Consider the following 12,754-nt stretch of genomic DNA (forward strand, 5'->3'; position numbering starts at 1 on the left):
GGACCTAGAGACAGAGCTAGAGAGAGACAGAGAGAGAGAGAGAGACCTAGAGACGGAGCTAGAGAGAGACAGAGAGAGTGAGAGGGACCTAGAGGCGGAGCTAGAGAGAGACAGAGAGAGTGAGAGGGATCTAGAGAGTGAGACCGAGACACAGAGAGAGCGAGAGAGAGAGGGACCTAGAGACAGCTTGAGAGAGACAGAGAGAGTGAGAGGGACCTAGAGACGGAGCTTGAGAGAGACAGAGAGAGTGAGAGGGACCTAGGGACGGAGCTTGAGAGAGACAGAGAGAGTGAGAGGGACCTAGAGACGGAGCTAGAGAGAGACAGAGAGAGTGAGAGGGACCTAGAGATGGAGCTAGAGAGAGACAGAGAGAGTGAGAGGGATCTAGAGACGGAGCTAGAGAGAGACAGAAGAGTGAGAGGGACCTAGAGACGGAGCTAGAGAGAGACAGAGAGAGAGAGAGGGACCTAGAGACGGAGCTAGAGAGAGACAGAGAGAGTGAGAGGGACCTAGAGACGGAGCTAGAGAGAGACAGAGAGAGTGAGAGGGACCTAGAGACGGAGCTAGAGAGAGACAGAGAGAGTGAGAGGGACCTAGAGACGGAGCTAGAGAGAGACAGAGAGAGTGAGAGGGACCTAGAGACGGAGCTAGAGAGAGACAGAGAGAGTGAGAGGGACCTAGAGACGGAGCTAGAGAGAGACAGAGAGAGTGAGAGGGACCTAGAGACGGAGCTAGAGAGAGACAGAAGAGTGAGAGGGACCTAGAGACGGAGCTAGAGAGAGACAGAGAGAGTGAGAGGGACCTAGAGACGGAGCTAGAGAGAGACAGAGAGAGTGAGAGGGACCTAGAGACGGAGCTAGAGAGAGACAGAGAGAGAGAGAGGGACCTAGAGACGGAGCTAGAGAGAGACAGAGAGAGTGAGAGGGACCTAGAGACGGAGCTAGAGAGAGACAGAGAGAGTGAGAGGGACCTAGAGACGGAGCTAGAGAGAGACAGAGCGAGTGAGAGGGACCTAGAGACGGAGCTAGAGAGAGACAGAGAGAGTGAGAGGGACCTAGAGACGGAGCTAGAGAGAGACAGAGCGAGTGAGAGGGACCTAGAGACGGAGCTAGAGAGAGACAGAGCGAGTGAGAGGGACCTAGAGACGGAGCTAGAGAGAGACAGAGAGAGTGAGAGGGACCTAGAGACGGAGCTAGAGAGAGACAGAGAGAGTGAGAGGGACCTAGAGACGGAGCTAGAGAGAGACAGAGAGTGAGAGGGACCTAGAGACGGAGCTAGAGAGAGACAGAGCGAGTGAGAGGGACCTAGAGACGGAGCTAGAGAGAGACAGAGAGAGTGAGAGGGACCTAGAGACGGAGCTAGAGAGAGACAGAGAGAGAGAGAGAGACCTAGAGACGGAGCTAGAGAGAGACAGAGAGAGTGAGAGGGACCTAGAGACGGAGCTAGAGAGAGACAGAGAGAGTGAGAGGGACCTAGAGACGGAGCTAGAGAGAGACAGAGAGAGTGAGAGGGACCTAGAGACGGAGCTAGAGAGAGACAGATAGAGTGAGAGGGACCTAGAGACGGAGCTAGAGAGAGACAGAAGAGTGCGTGTGTTTAGCAGAGCTGATTTAGTGAACAATGATAAGCACACTTGTCTGAAACCTGAAGAACAGTTAGCTATTATATCCCTCAACCTTCTTGTTGTAACTGTCACTGTTAATTCAAATAACGTTTTGGACACGTCTTGACCTTGTTTGTGTCTGTGTGTATGTGTGTGTTGTAGAGATTGGTCCTGCCTCTGTGATGGTGGGGAATCTGGTGTCTGGGAAGAGGATCGCTATGGCCAGCGGCAGAGACCTGGGACAGACTGATGACAACGACCAGGTAACACGTCATTCCATTGCCACAGAAATGATGGCTTGAGATGGATTATTATTATGTTGGTGTCTGTGATATCATATCCTGTCGTGTGTCCTGTAGTTCCTGTTCCTGTCAGAGGTGCTGCAGTGGAGATCTCAGACGACGCCTGATCACATCCTCTACACACTGCTCAGCTCCCGGGTAACACACACACACACACACACACACACACACACACACACACACACGCATACTATGATTTTTTTAAGGATTCTGTTATGATTGCTCTCTCTATCTCTCTCTCCCTCTAGGGGCTGGTGTCTAGTTCTCTGACCTGTCTTCAGCTCCATAAGAGGGCGGAGAGAGTTGCTGCTTTGCTGCTGGAGAGAGGAGGACTACAGGAGGGAGACCACATAGCACTGGTCTACCCACCAGGTAACACACACTCACTTAGCATGTACCCCCACACTCACTTAGCATGTACCCCCCCACACACACACTCACTTAGCATGTACCCCCACAAACACACACTCAGTTAGCATGTACCCCCCCACACACGCACACACTCAGTTAGCCTGTACCCCCACATACACACGTACACACTCACTTAGCATGTACCCCCACAAACACACACTCAGTTAGCATGTACCCCCACACACACTTACACTCTCATAGCATGTACCCCCACACACACACACACACACTCAGTTAGCATGTACCCCCACAAACACACACTCAGTTAGCATGTACCCCTAAATACACTCCTCACTCCTTTGTGTGTTGCAGGTATAGATTTGATCGCAGCGTTCTACGGTTGCCTTTACGCTGGCTGTGTTCCTATCACGGTCAGACCGCCCCACCCACAGAACATCTCAACCACACTGCCCACAGTCAAGATGATCGTAGAGGTGAGAGGTCAAACACTGAGGTCAACTAGGGGTCAATACTGCCCGGTCAGCTGGTAGAGAGGGGGATAAAGATGTAGTAGCATTCTATCTCTCTGTCCCTTCATCATCTCTCTGTCCCTTCTTAATCTCTCTGTCCCTTCATCATCTCTCTGTCCCTTCATCATCTCTCTGTCCCTTCATCATCTCTCTGTCCCTTCATCATCTCTCTGTCCCTTCATCATCTCTCTGTCCCTTCTTCATCTCTCTGTCCCTTCATCATCTCTCTGTCCCTTCTTCATCTCTCTGTCCCTTCATCATCTCTCTGTCCCTTCATCATCTCTCTGTCCCTTCATCCATCTCTCTGTCCCTTCTTCATCTCTCTGTCCCTTCATCCATCTCTCTGTCCCTTCATCCATCTTTCTGTCCTTCTAGGTCAGTCGTTCGGCCTGTGTGATGACCACAGCGGTCATCTGTAAGCTGCTGCGGTCGAAGGAGGCGGTCGCCACAGTGGACATCAGGAACTGGCCTCCCGTCCTGGACACAGGTCAGCTCTGACCACATGCAGTGTATCTGTCAGGCTGTTAGCTGGTTGTTTGTACTGGTGTATAACTGAATATTATTCTGTGTTTTCAGATGACCTGCCAAAGAAGAAGCCTCCAGCACTATATAAGCCCTGTAACCCTGATGCCCTGGCCTACCTGGACTTCAGTGTGTCCACTACTGGCATGCTGGCTGGAGTACAGGTAACATTAACTCCTAACCTCTGACCTCCATCCATGACCTCTATCCCTTGCTATGCCTAGTGTCTGACATGTTTCGTGTGTGTGTGTGTGTGTGTGTGTGTGTGTGTGTGTGTGTGTGTGTGTGTGTGTGTGTGTGTGTGTGTGTGTGTGTGTGTGTGTGTGTGTGTGTGTGTGTGTGTGTGTGTGTGTAGATGTCCCATAATGCAGTGGGAGCGTTCTGTCGATCGGTGAAGCTGCAGTGTGAACTGTATCCCTCCAGAGAGGTAGCCATCTGTCTTGACCCCTACTGTGGCCTGGGCTTCGTCCTCTGGTGTCTCTGCAGGTACACACACACACACACACACACACACCTGTTAAACAACAGTTTCAATGTCCAACAATTGACTTCCCGTTCTAACCTCTACCTCTCCAGTGTGTACAGTGGCCACCAGTCGATCCTGATCCCCCCAGTAGAGTTGGAGTCTAACCCAGCCCTGTGGCTGCTCGCTGTCAGCCAGCTCCGAGTCAGAGACACCTTCTGTTCCTACAGCGTCATGGAGCTCTGCACTAAAGGACTGGGCCTGCAGACAGAGGCACTGAAGGTACACAAACACACACACACAAACACATCTCACACGCAGAGAGAACTAAATACGCAGAGAGAACTAAATCAAATGCTCTTTGAATTGACTCAGTAAACAGTGTGTTTGTGGCCTGAGGTGTTGTCTGATTGGTCGCTGATCGACAGGCTGAGTTTATTTTAAGAGGTTAACTTTCACCAATGGAAATTGCCATGGAAACTAGGAGCTGACTCACTGAGAGAAACACATAGAGAACAGATCCAGGAACAAACAACAGCTTTATATAGCCATCAGTAGGATGAGAGGGAGGTAACGATTGAAATGTTGTGTATTTAAAGTTAATACACCCTCCCCTCACTTCTCTTCCCCCCTTTCTCTTCACCCCATCCCTCCTTCTCTTCACCCCACTCTCTCCTCCTCTTCACCCCATTCTCTCCTCCTCTTCACCCCATTCTCTCCTCCTCTTCACCCCATTCTCTCCTCTTCACCCCATTCTCTCCTCCTCTTCACCCCATTCTCTCCTCCTCTTCACCCCATTCTCTCCTCCTCTTCACCCCACTCTCTCCTCCTCTTCACCCCTCACACATCCTCTTCACCCCACTCTCTCCTCCTCTTCACCCCATTCTCTCCTCCTCTTCACCCCATTCTCTCCTCCTCTTTACCCCATTCTCTCCTCCTCTTCACCCCACTCTCTCCTCCTCTTCACCCCACTCTCTCTCCCCCCCTCCTCTTCCTCTCCAGGCACGGGGCCTGGACCTGTCCCGTGTGAGGGCGTGTGTTGTGGTAGCAGAGGAGAGACCCAGGATGTCTCTAACACACTCCTTCTCCAAGCTGTTTAAAGACCTGGGCCTGCACCCCCGATCTGTCAGCACAGCATTCGGCTGTAGGGTCAACCTGGCTATCTGTCTACAGGTAGGTGTGTGTGTGTGTGTGTGAGTGTGTGTGTGTGTGTGTGTGTGTGTGTGTGTGTGTGTGTGTGTGTGCGTGCGTGCGTGCGTGCGTGCGTTTATGTACTGTACATGTTTGTTTGTGTGTGATAACATGGTCACTCTGTGCTGTGATTGGTTACAGGGCACCTCTGGGCCGGATCCCACTACAGTGTACGTGGACATGAGAGCTCTGCGGCATGATAGGTAAGTTTGCCGGTCAATCACAAAAACAACCAATCAGATCAATCATCCAATCAACTTGTATAACAGTGTTTTTTGTTTCTCTCAGGGTGCGGTTGGTGGAGAGAGGTTCTCCTCACAGTCTCCCTCTCATGGAGTCAGGAAAGGTGGGTCCTGAGCCATGTTTGAACATTTACAATCATAAAGCTTCATAACTGTAGAGTCCTTAGACTCAGCTTTTCTCCTGACTGTGGTTCACTGGGGGGTTCGGCTGCAGCTCTCTACACATTGACCAGAATGCAGCTCTCTACACATTGACCAGAATGCAGCTCTCTACACATTGACCAGAATGCAGCTCTCTACACATTGACCAGAATGCAGCTCTCTACACATTGACCAGAATGCAGCTCTCTACACACTGACCAGAATGCAGCTCTCTACACATTGACCAGAATGCAGCTCTCTACACATTGACCAGAATGCAGCTCTCTACACATTGACCAGAATGCAGCTCTCTACACATTGAACAGAATGCAGCTCTCTACACATTGACCAGAATGCAGCTCTCTACACATTGACCAGAATGCAGCTCTCTACACATTGACCAGAATGCAGCTCTCTACACATTGACCAGAATGCAGCTCTCTACACATTGAACAGAATGCAGCTCTCTACACATTGACCAGAATGCAGCTCTCTACACATTGACCAGAATGCAGCTCTCTACACATTGAACAGAATGCAGCTCTCTACACATTGACCAGAATGCAGCTCTCTACACATTGAACAGAATGCAGCTCTCTACACATTGACCAGAATGCAGCTCTCTACACATTGACCAGAATGCCTCATATGCTACAGTAAATGCCGTATGTGGACCTGGGGATGGAAGCATTGTAGCGTAACCATGGTGACTGTTTCAGATCTTACCTGGCGTCCGCATCATCATCGCCAACCCAGAGACCAAGGGACCCCTGGGAGACTCCCACCTAGGAGAGGTCAGCACACACACATACACACTAATTGATTTAATGAACTTGTTTCATGATTTTATGTTGCCCCAATAAAGATGATTTAAATGCAATTCTCTGTCTCTCCCCCTCTCTAGATCTGGGTGCACAGTGCCCATAATGGCAGTGGATATTACAGTGGTTATGGAGAGGAGGTCCTCCAGTCTGATCACTTCACCTCCAGACTCAGCTTCGGCGACACGTCCACCATCTGGGCTCGCACCGGATACCTGGGCTTCTTACGACGTACTGAACTCACCGATGCCAGCGGAGGTATACACACACACACAAACATACACACACACACACAAACATACACACACACACACACACACTAACACACACACTCACCCTTTCTCTCTGTTTCCTCCCCAGAGAGACATGATGCTCTGTATGTTGTGGGCGCGTTGGAGGAGGCCATGGAGCTGAGGGGGATGAGGTACCATCCTATAGACATAGAGACCTCCGTCATCAGGACGCACAAGAACATCATGGAGTGGTACGTCGCTATACACGCCTAAAATAGCTGTTTCTATTTCAATTCTTAATTAAGGTATAATCACTATAGATGTAAATTACGTGTGTGTGTGTGTGTGTGTGTGTGTGTGTGTGTGTGTGTGTGTGTGTGTGTGTGTGTGTGTGTGTGTGTGTGTGTGTGTGTGTGTGTGTGTGTGTGTGCCACAGTGCGGTGTTTCCCTGGACTAACCTGCTGGTAGTCGTAATAGAACTAGAAGGCTCGGAACAGGAAGCCCTGGACCTGGTTCCCATGGTGACCAAGGCGGTGCTGGAGGAGCATTACCTCATCGTTGGGGTCGTCGTAGTAACGGACATCGGGGTGATCCCCATCAACTCTCGCGGGGAGAAGCAGCGCATGCACCTCCGGGACGGCTTCCTACAGGACCAGCTCGACCCCATCTACGTGGCTTATAACATGTAACCCAGACGCCCCATCCTGGGGGGGTGGACCTGAGTGAGGGAGATGTATGTGTATGTGTGTGTTAGCATGCGTGTGTATGGATATGTGCGTGTATATCGCTGGTGTTCATTTTAAATCAAGACGTACTGTATTTTTGAATCTGCACATGGTCATATGGTGTGGTGCCAGTTGTCTGATCCTTTAGTTGTGCCGTGGTGAAGGTATGGCTGTTTCTGCACCCCCGGTTAAACCTGACACCTAGACAGGAAGTCACTGTATAAAACCTTAAGGGAACACTGTGTATCGATAGACAGGAAGTCACTGTACAAAACCTTAAGGGAACACTGTGTATCGATAGACAGGAAGTCACTGTACAAAACCTTAAGGGAACACTGTGTATCGATAGACAGGAAGTCACTGTACAAAACCTTAAGGGAACACTGTGTATCGATAGACAGGAAGTCACTGTACAAAACCTTAAGGGAACACTGTGTATCGATAGACAGGAAGTCACTGTACAAAACCTTAAGGGAACACTGTGTATCGATAGACAGGAAGTCACTGTACAAAACCTTAAGGGAACACTGTGTATCGATAGACAGGATGACTGACTGGACCACTAGTAGTTGTTGTTAGGAGAGAGAGAGAAAATATCTCTGAACATATCTGTTTTCTTGATGAAATACACATTAAAAATAATGTTATTAAAGTATATTGTCAGAAGAAGACAGGGGGTTCAGATTAGTGTATAAATTTAAATATTGTATATAAACATAATCTATATGGAGAGATAACTAAAACACACTGAGGACTAGCCCTGTTATACAGCTCTCTCCACCCACACCCTGTGTACATGTGTGCGCGTGTGTGTGTGTGTGTGTGTGTGTGTGTGAGCGCAATGCAGCAATCCTCTTATCAGAATCACATTCTCGATTTCTTTCCTGAAACCCATTGACTCTTAAATGCCAAGTGAATCCGTTAGAAGTAAACCATTGTTTCTATCCCACATTGTTTAAACATTGTACGCATATGATTATGGTAATATGTGATTCTGCTAAGCAGAGAGCCCAGTAAGTAGCAGAGGAAAAATGTAGTTGCAAAGAGTTGTAAAACTGAGCTCTGGACCAGAGACACAATGCTTTCTGAATGGCCTCCTGTTTCCTTTATAGTACACTACTTAGGACAAGTAGGACTCCATGTAGGGAATGAGGTGCAATTTGAGACACACCCACAGTGAAGTGTTCTAACAGAGACACACCCACAGTGAAGTGTTCTAACAGAGACACACCCACAGTGAAGTGTTTTAACAGAGACACACCCACAGTGAAGTGTTCTAACAGACACACCCACAGTGAAGTGTTCTAACAAAGAGACACACCCACAGTGAAGTGTTCTAACAGACACACCCACAGTGAAGTGTTCTAACAGAGACACACCCACAGTGAAGTGTTCTAACAGAGACACACCCACAGTGAAGTGTTTTAACAGAGATACACCCACAGTGAAGTGTTCTAACAGAGACACACCCACAGTGAAGTGTTTTAACAGAGACACACCCACAGTGAAGTGTTCTAACAGACACACCCACAGTGAAGTGTTCTAACAAAGAGACACACCCACAGTGAAGTGTTCTAACAGACACACCCACAGTGAAGTGTTCTAACAGAGATACACCCACAGTGAAGTGTTCTAACAGACACACCCACAGTGAAGTGTTCTAACAGAGACACACCCACAGTGAAGTGTTCTAACAGACACACCCACAGTGAAGGGTTCTAACAGAGACACACCCACAGGGAACTGTTCTAACAGAGAGACACCCACAGTGAAGGGTTCTAACAGAGACACCCACAGTGAAGTGTTCTAACAGAGACACACCCACAGTGAAGTGTTCTAACAGAGACACACCCACAGTGAAGTGTTCTAACAGAGACACACCCACAGTGAAGTGTTCTAACAGAGACACACCCACAGTGAAGTGTTCTAACAGAGACACACCCACAGTGAAGTGTTCTAAGAGACACACCCACAGTGAAGTGTTCTAACTGAGACACACCCACAGTGAAGTGTTCTAACAAAGAGACACACCCACAGGGAAGTGTTCTAACAGACACACCCACAGTGAAGTGTTCTAACAGACACACCCACAGTGAAGTGTTCTAACAGAGACACACCCACAGTGAAGTGTTCTAACAGAGACACACCCACAGTGAAGTGTTCTAACAGACACACCCACAGTGAAGTGTTCTAACAGAGACACACCCACAGTGAAGTGTTCTAACAGAGACACACCCACAGTGAAGTGTTCTAACAGACACACCCACAGTGAAGTGTTCTAACAGACACACCCACAGTGAAGTGTTCTAACAGAGACACCCACAGTGAAGTGTTCTAACAAAGAGACACACCCACAGTGAAGTGTTCTAACAGAGACACACCCACAGTGAAGTGTTCTAACAGACACACCCACAGTGAAGTGTTCTAACACAGAGACACACCCACAGTGAAGTGTTCTAACAAAGAGACACACCCACAGTGAAGTGTTCTAACAGAGAGACACACCCACAGTGAAGTGTTCTAACAGACACACCCACAGTGAAGTGTTCTAACAGAGACACACCCACAGTGAAGTGTTCTAACAGAGACACACCCACAGTGAAGTGTTCTAACAGAGACACACCCACAGTGAAGTGTTCTAACAAAGAGACACACCCACAGGGAAGTGTTCTAACAGAGACACACCCACAGTGAAGTGTTCTAACAAAGAGACACACCCACAGGGAAGTGTTCTAACAGAGACACACCCACAGTGAAGTGTTCTAACAAAGAGACACACCCACAGTGAAGTGTTCTAACAGAGAGACACACCCACAGTGAAGTGTTCTAACAAAGAGACACACCCACAGTGAAGTGTTCTAACAGAGACACACCCACAGTGAAGTGTTCTAACAGACACACCCACAGTGAAGTGTTCTAACAGAGACACACCCACAGTGAAGTGTTTTAACAGAGACACACCCACAGTGAAGTGTTCTAACAGACACACCCACAGTGAAGTGTTCTAACAGAGACACACCCACAGTGAAGTGTTCTAACAGAGACACACCCACAGTGAAGTGTTCTAACAGACACACCCACAGTGAAGTGTTCTAACAGAGACACACCCACAGTGAAGTGTTCTAACAGAGACACACCCACAGTGAAGTGTTCTAACAGAGACACACCCACAGTGAAGTGTTCTAACAGAGACACACCCACAGTGAAGTGTTCTAACAGACACACCCACAGTGAAGTGTTCTAACAGAGACACACCCACAGTGAAGTGTTCTAACAGAGACACACCCACAGTGAAGTGTTCTAACAGACACACCCACAGTGAAGTGTTCTAACAGAGACACACCCACAGTGAAGTGTTCTAACAGACACACCCACAGTGAAGTGTTCTAACAAAGAGACACCCACAGTGAAGTGTTCTAACAGAGAGACACAGTTTAGTTTTTTTATTTGATATATATGTTAGTCATAAGCTATTACTTATGGCATCTTATATGCATGTTATCAGTTATAACTTTTCTGTGAAAAACATTTTAGTGCTCCTTATGCTTTGTTAACATTCAGCTTTTGAGTTTGATCATTATAAACACAACACATTTCATTCTTATTTAATTCATCAGCTACTTTTGTCTCAGAGAGCTATAATATGATGCCATGTATGAAAAACATGCATATCATGACGTGTATTTATTTGCTTGTTATTCTGTACTGGAGAATGTTGATGGCATTATCAGCCCCTGACTGTGTGTTGGAGAGAAACGAGTCTGGTGGGTAGGGTTAAACCTGGTCCAGAAACTAGAGGTGAGAGAGACTGCACGGTGTGTGCGTGTTCGTATGTATATATTGTGTGTAAATAGTGTTGATTTTGTACGTTACAGGTGTGTGTGACTGTTTTGTACACATGATGAAAAGATCAAAAGGACACTTTCATAAGAGCCTTCCATTGGCTCAATGTCACACTATACGGTGCAATAAAGTGCTTTGATTGGTGTGCTGTTATTGGTTCACATGCTTTCAGTTGTGCTCAGCTGAGAGGGAAAGGAGTTTCATGTGTTCTACGATCAGTTCCCTTCACCAATCCTAACCTGAAGCAGTAGGGGGTGGAAATGCTAAACTGACCTTAGATCTTGGTTGACTTCTAACCCTACTCTATGGACAGATTTTTCAACACTAATGGGGGCTTCCAGTGCAGGGGTTCCCAAAATGTTTCACTTGGAGCCCCCCTTCCAGCATTGGGGAACACCCCAATGAATTTTGCAGGTTTAAAGCTTATTTCCTGCAATTCTCCACATTTTGTCATGAGGTACAAATACAATTTTGCAGATTTAAAGCAAATTATCTTGCAATTCTATACATTTGGCCATGTCTAATGTGTATTCATGTGATGTTTGACTAAAAAATGACACCTATCTATGGGCTAAAAGACATTAGCTGACATGGGCTAGTTGATCTGGACATTTCTGACAAGTTATAAATAGCTCTAAGGTGTGTAATGACTGACATGACAAGAGGAAGTGATGATGCACTACCCAATTTAGAAATTGCATTCTACTATTACAACTTTCAACAGTAACCACTGCTCTAGCGGACAAGTAGGAACTGAATAGAGGCTACTCAGAGCATCAGTGGGTTCCCATATTTACATTATCATGTCATAACAGGAAACTGTGTGTGTGTCACACATCAATATGTTGGTACTGAGGCGCAGACCCACACACACACTTTAAAACACACACAAACGGATCTCAGACAAACACATCTGAAGATGAATTTGTCCAAATAAGGTTAACATTCGTACTATTCCTCTGAAGTTCCCAATATACGGTACAGTACCAGATACAGTACATCAGTACAATACTCAACCAATGAGAGAGAAGGAAATAGGGAAAAGGAAAGAGGAGAACTGTGAAAACAGACAATCTGATGGATGTTATATATTAGGAAACGTCGTCAAAATATTTCCAAACCGGGTGGGTTGTCTCTAATTTATGCTTTGGCCACAACTACAAGGATGAGTCAATAACATTTTGGGGTATGAGTTGATATGACATGAGCTGTTAAAAATGAGGGACTTTCAAAGATCTGAGACTATCACTTGCCCTCTTTTCTTTCTTTCTTTCTCACTCCCTTTCCCCACCCTCTTGTCATGGACAATACCACAACTCCTTTAAGACCATCTCAGGCTGTTAAATCGAACCTTCCAGTGACTTAATGTGACAGAAGTGGTTGTGTGAGGACTGAATCTCTCTCTTTATTTCTCTCTATCTCTCGCTCTCAGCCATGTGAATGTTGTTATGGTATAAAGACATTCTTCATCATCACATTAAACTCGTAAATGACTGAATGATCTGTGAGGCAGACAGAACACAGCTGGAATGAGTTTATCACTGGAATTTCATCCTCTCGTCTCTCCTCTTTTCATTCTATGCTGTTCTCTCCTCTTCACTCTATGCTGTTCTCTTCACTTTATGCTCTCCTCTTCACTCTATGCTGTTCTCTTCACTTTATGCTGTTCTCTCCTCTTCATTATATGCTGTTCTCTCTCCTCTTCATTCTATGCTGTTCTCTTCTCCTCTTTTCACTCTGCTGTTCTCTCTCCTCCTCTTCACTCTATGCTGTTCTCTCTTCTCCTC

At 47.1% G+C, this 12,754-nt stretch overlaps 1 protein-coding gene across 3 annotated transcripts in view; it reads left to right on the forward strand.

Annotated features, from left to right (window-relative positions):
• LOC129823204 (disco-interacting protein 2 homolog C-like) overlaps positions 1-11,111 on the forward strand; it is a 30,090-nt gene extending 18,979 nt beyond the window's left edge. For all 3 annotated transcript variants that reach the window (XM_055882055.1, XM_055882056.1, XM_055882057.1), the window contains exons 23-37: positions 1,766-1,866; positions 1,963-2,043; positions 2,154-2,277; positions 2,629-2,750; positions 3,162-3,273; positions 3,363-3,472; positions 3,664-3,794; positions 3,885-4,053; positions 4,774-4,944; positions 5,104-5,165; positions 5,251-5,308; positions 6,065-6,139; positions 6,250-6,424; positions 6,527-6,650; positions 6,836-11,111. In XM_055882055.1, the coding sequence (XP_055738030.1) occupies positions 1,766-1,866; positions 1,963-2,043; positions 2,154-2,277; positions 2,629-2,750; positions 3,162-3,273; positions 3,363-3,472; positions 3,664-3,794; positions 3,885-4,053; positions 4,774-4,944; positions 5,104-5,165; positions 5,251-5,308; positions 6,065-6,139; positions 6,250-6,424; positions 6,527-6,650; positions 6,836-7,088 (1,868 nt within the window). In that variant the 3' untranslated portion in view covers positions 7,089-11,111. The remainder of the gene's footprint in view (positions 1-1,765; positions 1,867-1,962; positions 2,044-2,153; positions 2,278-2,628; positions 2,751-3,161; positions 3,274-3,362; positions 3,473-3,663; positions 3,795-3,884; positions 4,054-4,773; positions 4,945-5,103; positions 5,166-5,250; positions 5,309-6,064; positions 6,140-6,249; positions 6,425-6,526; positions 6,651-6,835) is intronic.
• Positions 11,112-12,754: the final 1,643 nt, after the last annotated feature.

Source organism: Salvelinus fontinalis, chromosome 25 (genome assembly GCF_029448725.1).
Source record: "Salvelinus fontinalis isolate EN_2023a chromosome 25, ASM2944872v1, whole genome shotgun sequence".
NCBI classification, from domain to species: Eukaryota; Metazoa; Chordata; class Actinopteri; order Salmoniformes; family Salmonidae; genus Salvelinus; species Salvelinus fontinalis.